Source organism: Crocodylus siamensis, chromosome 9, assembly GCF_052110815.1.
Source record: "Crocodylus siamensis isolate JL-2025a chromosome 9, ASM5211081v1, whole genome shotgun sequence".
NCBI classification, from domain to species: Eukaryota; Metazoa; Chordata; order Crocodylia; family Crocodylidae; genus Crocodylus; species Crocodylus siamensis.
Genome location: NC_143403.1, coordinates 36,623,522 through 36,644,340, shown reverse-complemented (window position 1 = coordinate 36,644,340; position 20,819 = coordinate 36,623,522). Strand labels below are relative to the sequence as shown.

General features: G+C 44.8%; 1 protein-coding gene across 8 annotated transcripts in view; it reads right to left on the bottom strand.

Annotated features, from left to right (window-relative positions):
* Nucleotides 1–1,121: 1,121 nt before the first annotated feature.
* LOC149857330 (uncharacterized) overlaps nt 1,122–20,819 on the bottom strand; it is a 36,551-nt gene continuing 16,853 nt past the window's right edge. For 2 of the 8 annotated variants that reach the window (XM_090062926.1, XM_090062928.1), the window contains exons 2-5: nt 18,131–18,248; nt 14,311–14,540; nt 6,124–6,244; nt 1,122–5,100 (exon numbers count right to left, since the gene is read on the bottom strand). In XM_090062926.1, coding sequence (XP_089919052.1) covers nt 3,633–5,100; nt 6,124–6,244; nt 14,311–14,380 — 1,659 coding nt within the window. In that variant the 5' untranslated portion in view covers nt 14,381–14,540; nt 18,131–18,248 and the 3' untranslated portion in view covers nt 1,122–3,632. Of the gene's footprint in view, nt 5,101–6,122; nt 8,229–11,110; nt 11,234–14,310; nt 15,273–15,328; nt 15,697–18,130; nt 18,249–20,819 lie in introns of those variants that run through there. The other 6 variants (XM_090062927.1, XR_016444192.1, XR_016444191.1 and 3 more) reach the window with 6 other exon arrangements.

Genomic DNA, 20,819 nt, shown 5'->3' with positions numbered 1-20,819 from the left:
TTGCCTACCTGCCAACGATGTGCTATAAATGCATAACATCGCCTGGCACTTGCTGCCTCCCCGGGATGGAAGCTGGGAGTGGCTTGTTGGGACATGAGAGCAACTCTATGCCCAGGGTTCTGCTCCAAACAGATCCTTCTCCTGCTCAGGCAGCTGCTTGTCTGTGCCAGCTTTGTTTGTGCAGCCAAGAGACTTGGGGTGGTACCAGACAAGCAGCTGCCCAAGGAGCAGGGGGATCTGTTTGGAGCAGAACCCCAGGGCATGGAGTCACCCTTATGTCCCAACATGTCACTCCCACCTTCTGTCCTGGGCAGCCAGCAAGCACCAGGCAATGCAACGCATTTATAGCACATCATTGGCAGATGGGTAACTGCCACTCTGGGAGTTGTCACTCTGCTCCAGGAACTCTACCACCTACATGAGCCAAAATAGCAAATGCTGGGTAGGGAGGCCCACAGTGAAGTTCTGGGAATGTGTCTTGCTACTCAGCTGCTGGAGTTGTACCAGGTCTAACAGATCTGTTTTGGTGATCCTATAGACTTGTCAAAGCCTTTCATGAGAAATATGTGGGCAAACTGCAAATTGATGGAACAGTAGTAGGGAAGCTTTCCTGCAATTCTGCATTGTGGTTGTCCAGACTCCAGTCATTGCTGTGACTGCAGCAGGTAGGTAGACATGCCCAAGCTGGCTTTAAACTGAATACCTCAGGAACTGCTACTGGTCTGACACCACAGAGCTCAGCACTGACCCATGGATTTAACCAGCTCCTCTGGTGGGCTTTACAGTCTATAAAGTCTGCAGTTCTCTGCTGCTGTGGCTCCCCTAGTCAGTGTAAAGCTAGTCATGTTTACCCCCCAGGCTGCAATTGCAACAGTGACTGCAGAATGGACAGCTGCATTTAGCTACACTAAAATCTTCTTGGACCATCATCCATTTCAGGAACCAATTTGGTGAATAAGTCATTTTTTTTGCATTAATGCCCAGATATATGCTTTATCCACCTTCAGTTGCTGACCAGACAGGGGCAGAATTTACTGTTCTTCAAAGATGTTATATCCCTTAAAGTACAACCTTATAGGGAAAAAAGTTGGTTGTAATAAAATCAATTTATGGGGCCCAAATTTCACTCAAGTTCAACTTTTTATTGTTTTGTCTTAAGAAAGTAGAAAAAAAACACACACAATATATTGGCCTGGAACCTGAATTCATCTTAGCAATACATTTTTTTCATTAGAGCAAATGATATTTTAAGTGATGTAGTACCTACATTCAAAACCCATTCTTCCCAAACACATCACCCAGAGATAATAAACACTCATTTTTTTCAGTCACCCTCCAAGCACTCATGCAAAATGAGCATCATGCAGCAAAAGGCAGGTGCTTTTTAATGAAGTAACAACAGTCCTGAGACTGTCCCCCTTGATTTCAGTACGATCGAGTACTAGAATTTCCAAAGAGACAGCACCTATTAAAAGAAACCTGCTGCCTCATTATTACAGTAGTCCAGAAGCTATAACAGGAAGCTGGCTAGTTAGCTTCCAGGAGAAGTCCCTAGTTGCTGTCTAGTGCTTGAATGCCCTGAGTATAAGGACCTTGTGCTGCTACTTAGTGGTCATTGCCCCAAAGTAAGGAAGTGTGGATGGCGTGGAGGCTTGGTGAGGGGTTACAGAATTGTTAAAGAGCCTATATCAGTGCTTCCCAGCATCACCCCATTTATGACCCCATTTCCTCAGCATGACCCCATTTCCTCAACATGGCCCTAACTCCCAACCTGCTGCCCCCACCCAAGTGCCCCTCACTTCCCACACACAGCCCCCTGGCTTAGCCAGTGCCCCTCACTCCCCACCTACAATCCCCCACTCCCCAGCCCTGCTGGTGCTCCTCACTCACAACTCATGCCCCCTGCCCCCTCCCTGCTGGAGGGAGCCCCCAGCTGCCAGGGCTACTGGACCAGGGCCTGTAGGAAGTGGTATCTGCTGTACCTGGAGCAATGCATGAAACACTGCTCCCCTCACCCACCCTGCTCCACACCCTGCCCCTGTGGGTGGCACAGCCAGAGTGGAGCCTGTGGTGCAGAGGGAGGATGTGAGCTGCTCACTGCGGGCTTGGGGCTCCCTGTCCTGCTGCCCTCCCTGCAGTACAAGAGAGCAGGGAGGCTTGATGGCACTGCTGAGAGCCCCACACTGGCCATGCTGCCAGGGCAAGGTGCCCCCTGTCCTTCCAGCAGCAACGGTGATAGCAGCACAGAGTTGTGCCCTGTGCTGCTGCCAAGTGGGCAGGGGACACCTCACCATGGCAGTGCGGCTGGTGCAAGGCACCCAGCAGTGGCATCAAGCCTCCCCACCCCACCCTCCAGTGGAGGCCCCCAGGGGAGGGCAGCAGGGCAGGGAGCCCTGAGCCCGCAGCAGCCAGCCCACATCAACAGTTTTATGCCTGTGTCTGTGTACTGCACCATGACCCACTCTGCCATCCTACTGAGTTCGCCAGAACCTGCTGAGGGAGACAAGTTTTCAGCTGATTCACCTGTGCTACCTCTGGTAACACTGTAGTATTATGTAGCTTTGCTAATTGCTGGGCTTTTTTGCATTTCACCACCCAGAAGGTATTTGCACTAGGCAATGCTGCTACAAATAAAGCCTCACTGAAAGTTTACACAGGTCACTTTTGCAAAGAAGTACATGATCATTGTAACAGGCCTGCTCTCCATGCTCAGGCTGATACCTGGAAAGCCAGGAGAAAGCAATTGTCTCTTGGTTCTGCCAGCATTGACCAATTCTTGGCACTGCTTATACCCAGCAGCAAAGGACAATAATATTGATACAGTTCTGTAACATCACATCCATGCTGCAAGGAGTGAGGTTGCTAGGGGAGAGGTTTCTATGAGCAGGGAGCTGTTTTCTGTCTGTGCATTAGATCAGTAGTTAGAAACCTGATTTGTTTTAGCTACAAATGGCCAGATTTTTTTCCTGGGGGGTAGGTTGTGATTTTCAAGCATCTTCAAGAATAGGTTCACCTGTCTATCCTGGGCTTTTAATTAGCTATATACAGATATAAACTGGGCCTGATTTTACATGTCCCCATTGGAAAACTTGGTTCAGAGCTGTCAAGAGGTCTGGCACCAGTAAGTGGCAATTGTTGGTCCAACAAGCTTGAAGGAGTCAGCAATTAGCTAAATAATATTCAGGATAGAACTTGGTACCACAGTATTATGGCAGGAACAGGGTTCAAGGTGACACAGCATTCAATCTGAATGCAGCTTGGCTTGGTTCTTTTTAGCTGGACCACAGCAGAGAGTACAGGAAACTTTCAGGACTGATTCAAAACCATTCCTTTGCTACTGATAGGAAAATAGCATCTGCACTGCTCTTCCACCGCAACCATGTTTATTGATAAAAGTGCTGAATAAAATCTAACTCATTTATAAACCTGGCCGTTAACAAACCATTCCTCTAGTATTTTTTTGCATGGTACCCAGAAGTTATAAATCCCCTCAGTGGTTCTATGCCTTGGCCCGTTTTCCTTGCACTGTTTATTGGTCCAATGTAACTTGTTTAGACAGAACTTTTCCCTACCTAAAACATAACTAGCAGGTGGGCTGTAGGATACAAGCCAAAGCTCATGCCTTCAAAAAATCAGATAATGTCCACTGCATAGTTAATACCTTCATAGTTTTGCTGACTATAAAGCAAGCCGTATATCATTTCTTTAGCTACTTTTCCACCAGGGGCCATAGACTTTATGTATATGACTACAGTGCCAACACACAGAACAGCTGCCAAGAACACCAGACTGTAGACAAGGGTTTCATATTGAGCCAGAAAGCTGAGTGAAGATGCCAATGGTATATCTAGTATTTCTGAAGTCATCCTGGCTTGGTTCATTTCTAGGGATGTTGTGCTGATAAAGACTGAAGCGTCTGCTAATGAAATGGATTCAGGAATGGACTGAGGAGAATCTTCCTTTTCTACAGGATATGAATGATTAGAGGTGTTAGCCTCACCCCTGGAAGCAGAGTCACTACCAACCTGTCTTGTATTACCTCTGTTCTTACTGACTGAACTAGTTTCTCCTTCAAGAGAGGAGTGTGTAGTAAGCCCTGTGACAGCAACACCTCTTTTCACACCATCTGCAAGTGTCAGAGTGTAGCTCTCCATCACTCTTCCCATCAACGTAAACTCTTCAGCAGGCTTGCTGGGAACAGATTTTAGTAGGGCAAGTGTTGTCTGGAACATGGTACTCCCAGAACTGCTTTCAATGAATGGGGCATCTGAAGTAAATCTTCTAGGAACAGCATCTGATTTGTCAGCTACTGGAGTGATTGTAGCTCCTGTGGATTTACCTGGTGATACTGTGAACCTGTCAAACCCTTTCATGATCCATGTAGGATCAGAATTAAATATATTGGGAACAGTGCCTGGCACATCAGATATTGCACTTGTAGGAGATCCTGTGGATTCTTCTGTAGATCCTATATCGCTCTGAGATCTTCTCATGACCAGTGTAGAATGTAAAATAAATCTGTAAGGGTCAGTGGTTGGCATATCAGCTTTTCCACTTGTAGAAGGTTCTGTGGATCCTGTAAAACTCTCAGGCCTTCTCACAGGAGATGCGGCATATGGAGTCAGTCCACTGAGGCTGGTGCCTGGTGCATACGTTGGACGTGAAACGAGTCTCATGGAAACCTCGCTGCCATATGTTGCAGGCTCAGAGTACGTAGCAGTGTTAGTATCTGGGAACAAAGTGGAAGGTTTTGTAAAGAGCCACGTAGCTTCTTGCACATGCAATATGGGTAAATTTGTATCCTCTGCCCTTACAGCAGAAACATTTATTGCCTCTGAAAGTGATATGCCAGCTGTGTGACTAGGAAAATCCATGGGCCGGGTGAGGTAGCTTGGGCCACTGGTCTGTGTTGCAGGGGACATGACGCCTCCAATAACTCTCTGAAATATGCCTGCCTTTTCTTGTGCTGATACAAAACTGATGGGACTTGAAGGTGAAAGAGTTGGAGGGGCATTCTTTTGGTCAAGTTCCCTGACTCTCTTCTTCACCCAGCTGTCCTCTGGATTTGCACAAATCTCCCTGGACTTTTTAGTAACAAATCTGAAACAAGAAAGGAAACAACAATAATCAACAGAAACAGAAAAATCACATCATTTGATTAAGAGCAAAAAGAATAACTGGATCAAAAGTCAGTTGTTCATGAGCCTTAAAGCTCATTTTACATTGGAGAAAAATGGTGAGATGATGCATTATAAATCCAGTTGTTGCTGTTCTGAAATCACGCCAGGTTTTTATATTACAAATAATGAAATAAACAAAATAGAAGCAAGTAAGGTAAGAGATCTAATCACTGGAAGTCCATAATGAATCACTGTCTCCTTAAGGTAGACTTTCTCTTGCATTCATTGTCAAGTAATTGCTTTGAAATGGGTCAGTAAAACCAATTATCCCACTGGGATGCTGTGATTAAGACAGCATAGCTGCCTCCATGCTCACACACAGCACTTGTCTTCATGCCAAAAAAAGGTGTGTGCTTTGAGTACCTCACATGAGTTGAGTTTGACCCAGGTGAAATAACTGCTAAAAAGATGTAAATTATCCCCTTGGCTTTTTCTCCAGGGCTGAAATTCTGCTTACAGGCTTATAAACAAGCTTATAAATTAAAATTACATAATATTTCATAATTCTCAATGCTTTTAAATATTTATTTCTGTGGCCTTGTGAGCTTTCTGGATGATGATGGGCTTTCAAGCACCAGTCTACTGCTGAATGCATCTGATATAAGTGACTGGCTCTGCTACGTATTTCCTGTGTGACTCCAGGAAAGATGCTTCATCTCTGTGTCTCAGTCTCCGCTCAGTAAAACAGCCCTTATAGTATCTCTTTGTTCCACCCCTTTACCTATCTTATCAGTTTTTTCAGGACAGTGACTGCTTCAAACTGCTCCACCTTCTACCAGCCAGAAGGCCCAGATCTCATATTAAATAAGAATAATTCCCCAAATAAATAGCATTTGCTGCAATTTTCTGCATGCTGTGTTTGGGCCCTTTGATTCTCAGGATTACAGATTATTTCATTCTGAAATTCATGATAAAAGAGGGAAAATGGTGTAATGGTACTCACATGATAACAGACTTGGGGCAGGACGGGTCTGTTTTCTTGTAGCTCTTCAACAGCCCCAAGGGTAATTCTTTTGTAGAACTCTTACAGACTGTTGCACATCCAATCTGTGCTCTTGGTTGCCCTAAGGCAAAAAGTGCAACATATGTATCAAGTCATATTGGGGTATCATGAGAGCTATAGCTCAAACTCTTTCCCCCTTTAGTGAAAGTTTTACAGTTGGAAAACAAAGAACAGTTCCATAGTGCAAACTACCCTTATCATGAACATTCTGGTCACAGCTACAAAGATCATATAAGGAATATTTTCTGATGGCTGGAAAGTCCCTAGAAAAAAGAATGTGAAAATAAGCCCTCTTAGGATATCAGTTAATTAAATCTCTTACCATGGGACCTAAATGGATCAGGCCTTCACTACTGGATCATGATTCATCAGTGCTGATCCAGATGCCCCTTGATTAGGTGTTTGTGAAAGATCTCAGTCCTCTTGCTAAGGACATATGTGCTCTGTCACATATGTGGCTGCTAAAGCTGTCACTGATTACAGTGCCCTTCTTGGCAAGCTCAGGGTATGGACGAACAAAGTTCAGTCAGTTAAAAAGAAGCTTAGCATGGGGTAGTGATATATGATAACTGTCTGGCTATCCACTCTTACCTGGTGGTAAGGGAAAGCTAAACAGAAGGAGCTTTCCCTAGTATGAAACAAAACAACATCATCTTTTTCATATTCACTTATCAGGGGCTAAGAGACAGTAGATGCACAGGTACCACAGAACTGAAGCTCCGTGGAAAGTCTTTACTGTCTGTTAACTTGCCCTCGTTTCTTTGCCTAGATGTTCAGAAGGCAGATCAGGAAGGTCACCCCACCCAGTAGAGCAGAGTTGAGGCAAATTGCCAGGAGGGCAGGGAGAAGTTTTCCTGACATATAACTACTCTGCAGTGGCGCTATCTGTACTGCAATCGCTGCTGCAGTGAGTCAGTATTTAGGCTGGTCTGAGCTGGCTGTCAACCAACTAGCTCAGGTAGTGCTACAGTGTAGCCCTAGCAGCAGAGAGCTCACTGCAGACTTGTCCCCATGTATTTACCCAGCTTTTCCTCTCCAGTGGATCCTATACAAATAAACCCTTTCCTCCCATGCATCACCATCCTCTGCGAGTGTCCCTTGGATTCTGAAGAAAGGTTCAAAGAAAGTATCATCAGGGATTATATGGTATTTTTAGTTCTAGTTTAGTCTTAGATATTAAGGGTCCCCAGGCAGAGGCTAATATATGGGTCCTTCCTTCCTCTTTCCTCCCTCCACACACATGGGGTAACATGAACTTGCAAGTGTAACCTAAATGTACCCTACTGTGGCCCCTCCCCCCCATTGGTTTTGGTCCCTTGCTCCTTAAACCAACTGTCTTATGAGCACGTTGCACAGTCACCATCATATTTGTTCCTTGCCTGTGCTGGAGTCTATATTTCATTTGGGAAACCACGTCCTGGCTGTTTAACATAGCACAGCAGACCCAGCGCAGACGTGTACAGCAAAGTTCAGCTCTCTGCTAGGGCAACATCATCTACAAATTTGGCAGCTGAGATTTCCACAGGAGTCAGTGGTGCCAGCAGATGGGGGTAGGCAGCCAGCATATCATCTGATGTTAACTAGCGGAGCTCAAAGATGAGTCAATAGAGAGACAACAGCTTACACTGATTGAGGATCTTGCCCATGGTAACTTGATCTGTAAACTGAGCAAATCTGCTCTGCTGGTAACTGGGGGGATATGATCATCCAACCCTGCAAATGCACTTGTCTGAATCACTTTTCAGTCTGCAACTGCTATGTATCAGTTAAAACAACCTCTCTTGTTTTTCATGGTTCTTTTAGAGATAAATCATTGCTTCCCAGCCTACATGCTCACCTTTTTCTATCTTCTCTGTTGGGAGTTCAGTTAAAGAATTATAGAGGACTCCATTTACCCAGAGACAGACTGCATTTTAATCAGTTAGGGGAAGGGCCTGTGCTGAGGTTCTCAACGATTCATATACATGTTACAAGTGACTAAGCATGAGCTTATGATTCGAATATCCAACATCAAGGACAGATTCTCCCATCTTGATGAAAAATTCCTAAAACAAGAATCACAGTTTGGAAGTCAAGGACTGCCGCTCCAGTGTAGTAAGAGGAGCCAGAATCAAACCTAAAGAAAATTCAGCAGTGCATGTAAATGCAGAGAGAGCAGCACACAGGCCAGACGGTAGCAGGGTAGGTAGGCAGTTCTAACTGGAACATAGATGTAAGGGGTTGAGCTGATTGCTCTGCACAGAGCTTGGTTGTTTAACTCATGGAGCTCTGTCTGACACTGGCCTCCAGATCACCCATGCCCCTGAGTTTGTAGGTTATAGAGTGACATGTGACCCACACTCCCCTGCCATTAGTTCATACTTGGGGGGTTGTTGAGGCTTGTGCTGATTCCTAGGTCATGATCACTTTCACTCACACTCAAACAGATTCTGCCTTAGGCTTTCAGGAACCAGAGTCCAGATCAGGGAGCAGGTTGGCTGGTTAATATCTCTTTAGGCTACTTTGTGCTGCCTTAATGCCTCCTGCTCCAGGGACCTCAGCCTCCATCCTAAATAAGAGCAGCTCCTGGAGATCTCAACTCTTTCTTAAGCCAGATCTCCCATATAAGCCCATTCCCTACTAGTTCTTTTTGGGGCATCTCATGGCCTGACCTCATCTCTACTTAGGACAAGACAGCAGGTCAGACTCTGGCTATGCTAGGGACTGCACACAGATGAGATGTGCAAGTCCACACTGGGGACTGCACACAGGCAATGTTGGACTGTATGAGCCAGCCCTGTATCAAGGCAGTTCTCTCCAGGGCCGCTACAACTCATATGGCCCTTTTACATCAGAGCAGCATATAGAGCCTGGAGCAAGAGTCAGAGTCAGACCTGTTGTTTTTAGCTTAAATAGAAATGAGCCTGATGCAATGCTGAAATCCATTTCTACCCCTATTCTTGGTTGTCTTCCAAACTCGGCTGAAGCTCTATAAGAACTCCAACAAAACCCAGCTTTAGAAAAATCCCAGCTTTAGAGAAGGTCCTGTCTGCAGTTTAGAGCACTATTAAATGGAGGCCATACAAGATACGACTTTTATTCTGGGATCCCACGCTGGGCACAGGTCTATAGGTGTCATTAATGTGCAGCAATAAACTGCAGAGTTTATTGTTCCACAGTTTATTGCTCCTGGGAAGCTCCTGGGTGCACCATTTACATGTGTGCCTGGACCACAGCATATTGAGTTGGCTTGGAGCAGCCCCAGCAGGTAGCCTGGTGAGTTGGCCTGCCAGCCCAGGGCTGCTCAAACCAGGCTCAACGTGTTGTGGAGAGGCCGGCTGGGGCACGATGGTGCTTTAGCATGGGTCTAGTCAGCAGGCAGCCCCCTCACTCAAGCACTTTCATGCCTCTGCCAGCCAGGTCAGCGTTTATACATTTGCTGCTGAGCATTAAATAACATTGCAGCGGGTCAGGACTTGTATTTACAGTAAACATCTCAGTGTTTACAGGTGCCACCCCTATTAGGGCATAGGAAACTAATAAACTCTGCAGCAAGGTAGGACTTGTAAATACAAAGATGCTGCCCAGCTAATAAACTCCACAGAAGGGTAGGACTTGTATTTATAAGTCCTACCCTGCTGCCAAATTTGTTAGTTTCCTGCGCCCTAATAGGGGTGGCACCTGTAAACACTGAGATGTTTACTGTGCAGTTAATTAGTCAACTGTGGAGTAAACATCTCCTGTAGTTGCACCCTCTAAGTACCTGTGAAATACCCGAATTAACACTTGGTCCCAGGACAATAAAGACTAATTGCCATTCCAACTGCAATTTAACCTGTCCTGTAAACCACTGTTTTTGCCTATTTTGATGAGTCAAAACCCTGAACTAATCTAGTCTGCTGTTTTCAGTCTGAGTGCTCTGCCCCTACTGCTATTGGCACTGAGCAGCATCTTTAGGGTCAACAAGGAAAGAAATACCATTGTAAAAGACAGAAGATGAAAACAAGGGAAGGCTTAGTCAATTTAAGACTGAATATAGCATGTGTGCAGATTAAATGGGGACAAATCTGATAAAGAAGTGATGCAGAATGTAGCAGACATATCTTTCTCTAGGCATTTTTAAACCATGTTATACACTTTAGTAAATGACTCAATCGGTGTAGAGCTGGAAGGACCTGCCCTTCCCTTTTCATATTGCTACCTGCAGTAGCATCCTGGTTCAATGGAAGGATAACCTTCCTAAGGGTGAAAACATGACTGAGAATCATTGGTTCACACATACCACTTGCTGATAAACCCTAGAGGCCATTAAATGAGTTTTTTTTATCGTATTGCATAGGAAAGGATTATTACAGAGATTCCTGTTGTTCCTGGCATGACACGGAATCTTCAATCCTAAAAAAAACAGTGAAAAAATAGTCTCGTTTCTACTACACAGCAGTTCCTGCACAACTACCAGCATATGCCAGGAGTCTGTACATACTGAACAGAACTGCACATATGACAATAGAGTTGTCCCGTTATCCCAGTCTGCATGCCCACATGTATATGCAGATTAGCTCCCAGGTAAACACTCATTCTTGGCTTGACAGATGTCTCCATTTCAATTCAATTCAATTCAACTTATTAAGGATTCTGGCTGAAAGCTATGCTCCCAAAAGTATCATAACAGACATAAAACCATAATATAAATTTGAACAAAAATAACAGGAATGCATATTGCTCTCCTAATGGTGTTTATTTAAATGTCCCCTGTGATAATGAATTAGTAGTACTTGCTGCATTAGCTAGTTCACTTCTTGAGCCTGAGTTCCCTGATCTTTCTGTGTTGCAAGAAGAAATCATAAAAACTGTCCCTCTGTTTCTCAGGTCCGAACATGCTAATGACGTAGGACAAATCCATACTGCCCAGCCTGTAAAAATGAAATTAAAACCAGCTAAGCCTTACCCAAAGTTGCTCAATACCCTTTATGTCCAGAAGCCGAAGAAGGGAAACACTCTGTTATAACTGCCCTTTTAAAGCAAAGTATCACTGTCCTGACTAAGAGCCCTTGTAATACACCTATTCTTCCTGTAAAAAAAAAAAAAAAAAAAAAAACTTAGAAAGAATACCTACCGCTTTGTATAAGACCTTCGTGCGATAAATTCTGCAGTTTTACCTACTTTCCCTGTTGTACCAAATCCAGCTACTATCTTCCTAATGCTTGTTATTTTTGTTAACTTGTGTTCTGCATTTTTCTCTATTCCTATACACCCTGATAGCCAGTTTCTCTTTGCATTTACCTATCAAGGACTTCATTATACGTAGACACGATTGCCCCAGGGCTATACTGAATCCCCTTCTCTTTTTTCTCAAATTCTGAAGAAAGATCTAGATGACATAATATTTAAAGAAAATTCTGTGCTTGTGCAATATGTTGATGATTTGCTCTTGGCATCTACCTCCCTTAAACCCTGTAAAAACAAAGAAGGCAGCACATCCTCCACCTTGGGGACCGTCTGTAAATTTACAATTAGATTTTATTCAAATGCAGAAATGTTGTTCTTATGAATATGTTCTTGTTATTGTATGTATGTTTTCTGGATGGATAGAAGCCTACCCATGTGCAAAACCTAACACCATCACTGTAAGCAAAAAGTTGCTCAGAGACTTTACTCCAAGGTTTAGTATTTCTTTATCCCTAAACTCCGATAGAGGAACTCATTTTACTGGGAAGATAATAAAAGAAGTCTGTAAAGTCCTGCAGATCCAACAGAACTTTCATTGCCCATACCATCCACGGGCCTCGGGCCAAGTAGAACGCCAAAATGGCATTCTGAAAAATAAACTGGCCAAAATTTGTGCTAAGACTCATCTAAAATGGCCAGATGCACTTCCCATAGCCCTTATGAGTATGAGATCTACTGCCAACTGAAAGACTGGGCTTAGCCCACATGAAATTCTAATAGAAAGACCCATGAGGCTCCCTGCCTCACCACCTGTTGCCTCCCACTTTTGTGATATACATTCACTTGATGATACCATTCTGGACTACTGTAAGGCACTAATGAAGTGTGTTAAGGCTTTTCATTCACAGGTACAGGCACCTCTCCCCAAAGAACCAAATGAGCCATGCCATTCTATCCTGCCTGGTGACTCAGTCCATATAAAAGTCCATCAACAAAAAAATTATCGCTGAAATCTCGCTGGAAAGGCCCATTCCAGGTGCTCCTAACCACCAACACAGCAAAAAAGTGTCAAGGACTCCAAACATGGATCCACGCTTCACACAGTAAGAAAACATCAGCCTCCACAGACGGGTAGTGAGCCTAGCACCTGCCAGCAGGAGAGCTCAAGACCAGTAGTAAGCCAAGCGCCTACTGGCGAAGAGGATTTGCCACTACGAGTGAAGAGGATGTGCCCCAAAGACACCACTATGCCCTTCGGGACAAGAAAAAGGCTTCTACCTAGTTCCTGGTTCCCGAAGTGGTTAGTCGTGATTTGGGTAGTTCTCATTATTTCTTTTTGAGCCATCTTATATAAACTTGACTCATCAGTTATAAGAAACTCTGTAAACCAAACTATACTTCTGCACCGACAAATAAGATCGTTTCATGAAAATGTGTTCTTGTCTTGAGTTAATCAAATTGGGATAGATTTAAATGTCTCTCGTCGTTGGATATGTAGTCATGTACCTATCTATTCTACCAGATACCCATGATACCGGTACCCTTGAATGCAACTCGGATGTTAGTCCCTTACTATTCAGATTTTCATGAAAACAAAACTTGGCAGAATGAAATTTGCAACCGGTCTGACTATGTATTATTAGCATATGCCACCCCTGGAAAGTTCTATCGGACCTGTAATAGATCTCATGTTGCAGTAAGAATCAGTAAGTGCGAGGCACAATTTAAGATAAATGGTGCTTAGTTTTCTAATGGCTATAAATGTCTAACTTGTTGGGAAAAAAAAAAATTAGGGAATGTAGGAGTAATTTAGTTGAGCATCTGACCTATTCGACTAGAAAAACAGACAGAGACCAGAAGGCTGATACTGCTTATTTCAGTTAAATGTTCTGAGATAAGAAATCCTGCATAACTTGGGTTATCCTTAGGTTATCTTGATATATTGCCCTGTCCACAGATAGTTTGTTTAAGTAAACTTCCTAAATGTCTGTGAAATTTACTATTGTTTTGTTTCTCCAAGGTCATATTTTTTTCTCTTTCTTTGTCTTAAGTATAAATATCCCTGTAAACTTAGAGAGTGCGAGAAATCCTTTGAAACAGAGAACTGAGTGATTCCCCTTGCTGTGTGGAATTCTCCCTGTGATCACAGTACGGCCCTAAATAAAGAAAAGCTGGCTCTGTCAGTTCTGATTCAACCATAATGCAAAGTTTGATTTCTTCCACAGCAAGTATTTCTCAAATAGGGCCAACCATTATAAAAGCATTATTCCTACTCCTAGAATTAACAAAATGAAATACATATATAGTGAAAAATCAGATCATGAATCTATAAAATTGTTGTGCATACATCCATAATTAACAGAGTCAAAAACCTAGTGATAAAGTTTATGGTCATATCAATGGTAAAGGATGTTTAGCTCTGATAGCTTCAGCCTTGTAAGCAAAAACTGCATGAAGGTTTACTAAATATTGATCTGTTTGCTGGAGCGGCCATATTAATTTCTCTTATTTGAGAAATATGTCAATTTCTGCAAGAACGGTGATAAATACTTTCTCCTTATGTCATTATACGGAGGGCGTTCTAAAACATAACGAATAGTGTTTTTCAAAACTCCAAGATAGGCTGGGCAACATCTTTTAGCCCTTGGAACAGAAGTCTATGTCCAGCCAAAACAGCTGTGGGCATCTGTTCGGTTCTGAGTCTAGTCAAAGAGGTTCACCATTTACTGTTGAGATCCAGCTGTAAACAACTGTCTCCCCACCAATCTAATTTCCAAAGAATATATAGAGGGGTGATGCGAGTAGCCCTGACAGAGGTCTGAATACCAGGTCCTCTCTGCCTATTAGATACTTTTATTAGAGCACATTCTAAGATATTACATCTTAATTCAGTCACAGTGAGATTCAACCCTCTATCCCCCATCCTAGTAAACCTTTCCTATCTTAAATAGCTCTATCTTAAAGCAGCTTAGTACTCACCTGCAACCAGTCTTTCCAAAATCCACAGCCCTAGCAACAGTGTAAGGCACAAGACAGAAGAGCTTTTCATGGTCCCGAGATAAAAGGAGCTAGTGGTTGTAATGAAGTAAGAATAGTTGACAGTTTCTCTTCTGAGTCTATCCTGGAGACAGAAGTGGTAGCAGAATGGCCACTGCTAGCAATTCCATACAAATTGTAATACTCACCGTCAGGATACCACCACCCACGTGCTGGAATGTGATGAAATGAGATGTAAGGAAAAACAAAAACATTAGGCAATAACAATACAGCCAGGGCTGACTCTTGGAATTCCCCAGCATTCTGTGTGCATAATCTGTAACAGATTTTCTTTTCACAGTTGGTGGTAGGGGAAGACCAAAAAAGGAGCTGTCAGCTGAGAGCAGGGGGAATGTCTGCACAAGAAACTGAAGGTAGGATCACAGCATCTGTGTGACTATAGAATCCAGTTTATATGGGCAATAAGAGCAGAGACACTGCAGTGGCATGGAGATTAGCACAAGCCACGAACAGGAGTGCAAAACCTCCATCCATACAAGGTTTATTGCCTGGTTGCTAAAGCCTGCACTGCTGTGTCCCCATTGCAGCTGTACCCCTGTTAGCTGGATCACACAAGCACAAGCATTCTGGAAGCTCCTACATTTCATCATCACTTTCCTGTGCAGACATATCCAAAGCTGAGCCAGTTCTTCATATGGTATAAACTGAAGCCTGTGGAACAGACCTGATTTCCAGATCCTGAGGATGTGACTCCATGTGATTAACCTTATAAAGCGCACCTTTAACCCAGGATGGGCAATTATTTGGGCTCAAGAGACACTTACGCAGTTCTGGTGAGTTGTAGCCAGGTCAGCACTCTTCCCGCACCCCTCACCCTCACCCCACAACAGCTCACCAAAACTCACAAAATGGCTCTGCCCTGGGGTCTGGCCCTACACTGTCACCATTCCACAGTACCCACCCCTGACCTCAGCCCTGCCCACCCATCCCATTCCCTGATGTCACTCCCTACCCACCTGCAGCCCCAGCCCATCTGCCTGGCCAAGAGCACCCTGCCCACGTTAGTCCCAGGCTGGTCTCCATGGACACCCTGCCCACCTACTCCAACCAGTGCTCTGGGTGGTAGGTGCAGGGCAGATGAAACAGGGTATCCTGGCAACACGGCCAGATCCTGCAGCAGCGCTGACACTGGTAAAATCCTTTAGTGGCCCATGGGCTATATTTTACCTACCTCTGCTTTAAAACATTAGAAATGCCATTCTTTAGTCCACCTGGTTGAAATTTGGCATTTCCATTCCATGGGAAATTCTGACACTTCCAAATTCATTTTCACTTGGAAATAGAGCCAATCAAAAGTTTTGGAATTCCCTAGGAAACAATTTTTACAATATTTTTTATGTCTGCCCAAAAAGTTGCTGTTTCAGAGTTCAACTTTTGGATATTATTTTATAAGATAGAATAATAAGTGTTTTAACACAAAAAGTCATTTGCAACAAAAAATAAATTGAAGTATTATACTTTGATAAGGTTGAAACAGAATATTTGGGTCATATCACACTTTTTTGGGGGGCTTTTTTCCTTCCTTAAATTACATTGTCCTATGATTATCCTTATTTTGAGAAAAGTTTCTAAGTCAGTGAATTGGTGTTTTCTGGTGGAAAGGTGTTCTGTCTGAAAATTGTCAAATAGCTCTATTGTATAGGTGAAGGGAGCAACCGTCATGATCTGGTCACTTTCCATACCCAGGAGGAGGTGGAGAACAAGGAAGCAGGCCTTGCCTGAAGGAGCTCCCAGCTCAGAAAAACAGGTAGTGGAAGGAAAAGGGACACAAGATATAGAGGTGATGTGGGATGAAGAATGTCTTATTGGTGCCGTGGTACAGGATTGGCCTTTTTTTGGTCAATCGCCCTGAAGTTAATGGTGTGAGGCTGATTTACGTATCTGAAGATTAAGTTCCCTCTTCCCAACTGACCCACCACAGTTCACCCAGCTTATCCAGTCCTAGCTCCCGGTGCCATGTCCCTTTCTTTTCCCCTACATGGTTCCCACTGCTCTCAGAAGCCAGGCTGACACCTGTGCTCTGAACTTCCCTGAACAGCCAGGGGGGGTGTCAGTGCTCTGTGCAGAAAACCTCAGCCCTGCCACTGGGGTTTGTTGCTTTGAGGCAGTGGGAAACCTCAATGTTGTAGGCTGTGCTGGATTCAAGAGCTACACAGAGGCTACAGTGAAAGATGCTGGGGAAGGAAGAGCTTCAGTTTGACAACAGCTGAATTACTATGGAAGACCTTCTATAAACATGAACACCCAACAGATCCCTGGTATCAACCCAGTGACCAGGAAGACCCCAGACAAAGCTGAATACACTGTGAGAGGATGCCAACAAAGCCCTTTCTGCCCCCCAAGCTACAATTAGCCTGCAAGCAGCAGAGGCTGGTGCTGTCCCCTCATATCTTTCTTGTTGCCTAACTTTGATTCTGAGGAACTAGGGGTTATCAGTCCTTGGTAGAAATTCAGCCATAGGTTCTGGCCCTTACTGGGGGACCAGCTAGCTCTGAATCAGCCCCTGAGAATAAACCCAGGTTTCAGATATGAGTTTGTTGCTGCAACCTGCTATTTTTATAACCAATCCCATGTGAACACCACAGTGGCATATGCTGAATTGCAGGTTGTCTAGGACTGGATCCATATTCCAGCCACCTGCATTTGGGACTGTTCAGCCCCAGGCTTTGGTTTTAGTTGTGGTTTTAGGTCAGGTATGAGGTCTGGATTCAGATGCTAACAATGCAAACACAACCTGTGTCCCAGCAGCAGTGGCTGTTTCAGCACCATGACTCCACACAGACTCTGCCCCCAAACCAGCAGCAAAGCAGTTGTTCTGAGGAATATACCCCCAGAAAGTGCAGGCTCAGTGACAGGCAGGAGGGTAAGGCACCTCTCTGTCCTTTTGACCCCCTCCCCTTAGGTGTCACCTGGGGCACAAGCCCTGCTCACTCACCCCACGTTATACCACTGTGTATGCTTGTTGCATTCACTATTGCACAGCACCATGTGCTGGAAAACAGGCCTTAGAAACAGTACTTAGCTACAGTGGGTAATACTGGACCTTGGTAGACCAGCCTTGAATTCCCTGCTCCATTTTATGCCAAATAGTCCAATAAGCTGTAACAGGTTCATAGCATTTTAAACAATGGTGTTGTTATAGGGAGAAAGAAGACAATGCAAAGTTTGAGTATAACAGATGCTTGCAGGCCTGATAACGAGACGTGAGGCACACACTGAGACGCCCAAGTGCTCGGCAGCCTGGGCTGTAGTGTCTTTCCTATAACGTTCAGTTTAATTGTAGCAAACAATGACTGATGCAGTTTCCCTGTGAACCCACATCGTCAAAATGGCCATTAGGCAACTCAGATTCTCCTTTTTCATTTAGTTTAAGAATAAACTAATTTGAACCCTTTAAATACTTTCTCTAAATTTTAGCTTTCCATGTACAACAAACGAGGTCTTCATGTGTTTTATGCTCGGGGCCTGTATGTCCTCTCTGTCACCCTGGTGGAGACCAGGAGTAAATCACGTGTAGTTCAGGAGTGATTCAATTGAAATGAACCATGTAAATCTCCACTGGGGTCACACTGCTGCAAGACTCAGCTGAAAGAAGAAATGGGCTCTTTGTGCATGACTAACTCACCTCAGGGTTGGGTCTCTCTCTCAAATGCTCACTCAGGCTTACATGTCTCTAAAGCACTTTCTTCATTTGTTCTTTGTTCACCATGAAGGTAGGACTGACAGTAAGAAAAGCACTTACCATAGCAGGTGTGTTAAATTCACGAGAGGTCCTGTAGAAGCACTTCACTTTGCTGAGGCGAATGGGCAATGTTGTAACACTGGAGCAGCAGACTCATCTGTGATACTATGTGGAGCTTCTGAGGAAAAGGAAATCAAACAAGATCTTGGAATCATAATAACAGTTATCTCAATGTAACACCTAGTACTTTGTCATACCCTTATATAGTACACAGTCTGGAGGTACACAATGGGCTTCATCTCTCCACAAAAGGTAAGGGTCTCTTTTTTCACAGGTTGGCTAACCTCCTACATTGGGCTTTAAACTAAGTACAGTGGGGGATGGGAAGGCAGGAGATGGAAAGGGTCTAAAACCTACAAACTGTGAAACATACAGCAGTACGCCCCAGGTAAGTACCAAGGGGCCCTTTGGGCATCAGACCTGGGTGAGGGGAAGGGGGGCACACCAAAGGCACCATCTGGAGGGCTCAAGTGCCTCTATACTAATGCTAGGAGCATGGGGAAGAAGCAGGAAGAACTCACACTTCTGCTTGCAGGTAATAACTTTGATTTAGTGGACCTAACGGAAACCTGGTGGGACTCTACCCCTGACTGGGTGGTGGGCTACAGGTTGTACAGAAGGGTCAGAGTAGGGAGGAAAGGGGGAGGGGTTGCTCTCTATGTAAAGGAGCATCATACATCCGCCCTAATCAAAATGGGATCAGAGAAGAAAATTGAGGCATTGTGGGTTAGGATGCATGGAGGTTGAGGAGAAAAGGACTTGATGGTGGGGGGTTTGCTACAGACCATCCGTGTGACTCTGCACCACTTGTCATACCACTCCCCAGGCAACCAGGGAGCCTGTGACTAGGGAGCCAGTGAACAGGGACTGCCAATAGGAGCAGTTTGCAGGCAGTTGCTGGAGGCAAGAGGGGGGAGAAAGGAGAAGAGAAACCAGGCCAGGCACTAGATCTTGCCCAGGAAAGGTAAGTGATCCAGCTGCCTATAGCTTTGGTTAGGTACATACCCTGATACTAATAGGTCATTGCAGCCAATAGCCCTGTGAACCGAATAAGACTGAAAGGAAGATAATAAAGAAACAAAGCTGTTTATTTTTTCTGATTGCAGGCAACTTGAAGGCAGGAAATAAGTAATGCCTGCTCAGCCTTGCACAGATGTATTACTTGTTTTTCTCCTCTAATTACAATAATTTTCCCTTGGGTGAAGCCATTGTTCCAGAAAATGAGAAAACAAGCTGCGGTGGCAGCAGCAGACATTTTTCATGCATGTTGATCCAAGGGGTCACCATAGAGCTGGAGGGAGAAATTCAGCCATGCATTTATGGAGGACTTGCGGCAATTTCAGTGACCAGCTTCTGCATCACATTCGAGACCTAACACCTGGCACCAGCTGAACTTGATCCTGGAGAGTTTTCTATAATGCTCATCATCACCACAGAATTTCAGCCTCAGATCCATCATGAACAGCCTGTGAGGGTTATGTCTTAAGCACCTCCCAGGTAAATTACGTATAGGCAATCATCAATCCCCTGGATCATGATGTATACATAAGAGGCCTAGTCAGGTGGCCCGATCTGCTTGTAGGGAGTGCTGCAACCATCACACCAATATCATCAATACATACGCCTAGGCAAGAGTATGGACAAGTGGAGGCTGCCCAAGACCTAACCCCCCCTTTTGATCATTGAGACAGAATCCAAAGGCCAGACAGAGTCCAGATGTTCAGTGCCTCAATGACTGCAGCTTCTGCCAGAGAGCAACAGGTAAAAACTGCTGCTGACTGCCTAATGCCTCAGGGAAGGCTGCATGATATGGTCACTGATGGACATCAGCAATCTTTTCTCCCCCCTTCCCTGACAGAGTAGGCTGTGATTGAAGCAGCTGGCTACCACTCTTAAGTCCTGTCTCTCCTTTATGACTATGGAGAGTTTGCAACACTAGCATTTCAAACAGTTAATACCAATATTTAAAAAGATGCCAGATGTTTGATCCAATCTTTATGCGACTCCAGGGCTCTGCAGGCCTTTCATAGTTTCATAGTAGCTAGAGTCGGAAGGGACCTAGGTAGATCATCTAGTCCGACCCCCTGCCTTGGCAGGAAAGAGCACCGGGGTCAGATGACCCCGGCAAGGTGCTCATCTAACTTCCTTTTAAAAATCCCCAGGCTAGGAGCCTGCACCACTTCCCCTGGAAGCCGGTTCCAGGCCCTAGCCGCCCTGACTGTGAAGTAGCGCCTCCTAATATCTAATCTAAACTTACCCTCCGCCAGCTTGTGACCGTTATTCCTGGTCACTCCTGGCAGCACACGGGGGAACAGGGACTCCCCCAATACCTGCTGATCCCCCCTGACCAGTTTGTAGCAGGCCACAAGGTCCCCCCTTAACCTTCTCTTGTGGAGGCTAAACAGGTTCAGGTCCCGTAGCCTCTCCTCATAAGGCCTGCCCTGCTGACCCCTGATCATACGAGTGGCCCTCCTCTGGACTCTTTCCATATCGTCCACATCCCTCTTGAAGTGTGGCGCCCAGAACTGGACGCAGTACTCCAGCTGCGGCCTGACCAGTGCCGCATAGAGGGGGAGGATCACCTCCCTGGACCTGCTCGAGATGCATCTGTGGATGCATGACAGGGTATGGTTGGCCTTCTTGACTGCCTCCCCACACTGCCGGCCCATGTTCATCGTGGAGTCAATGA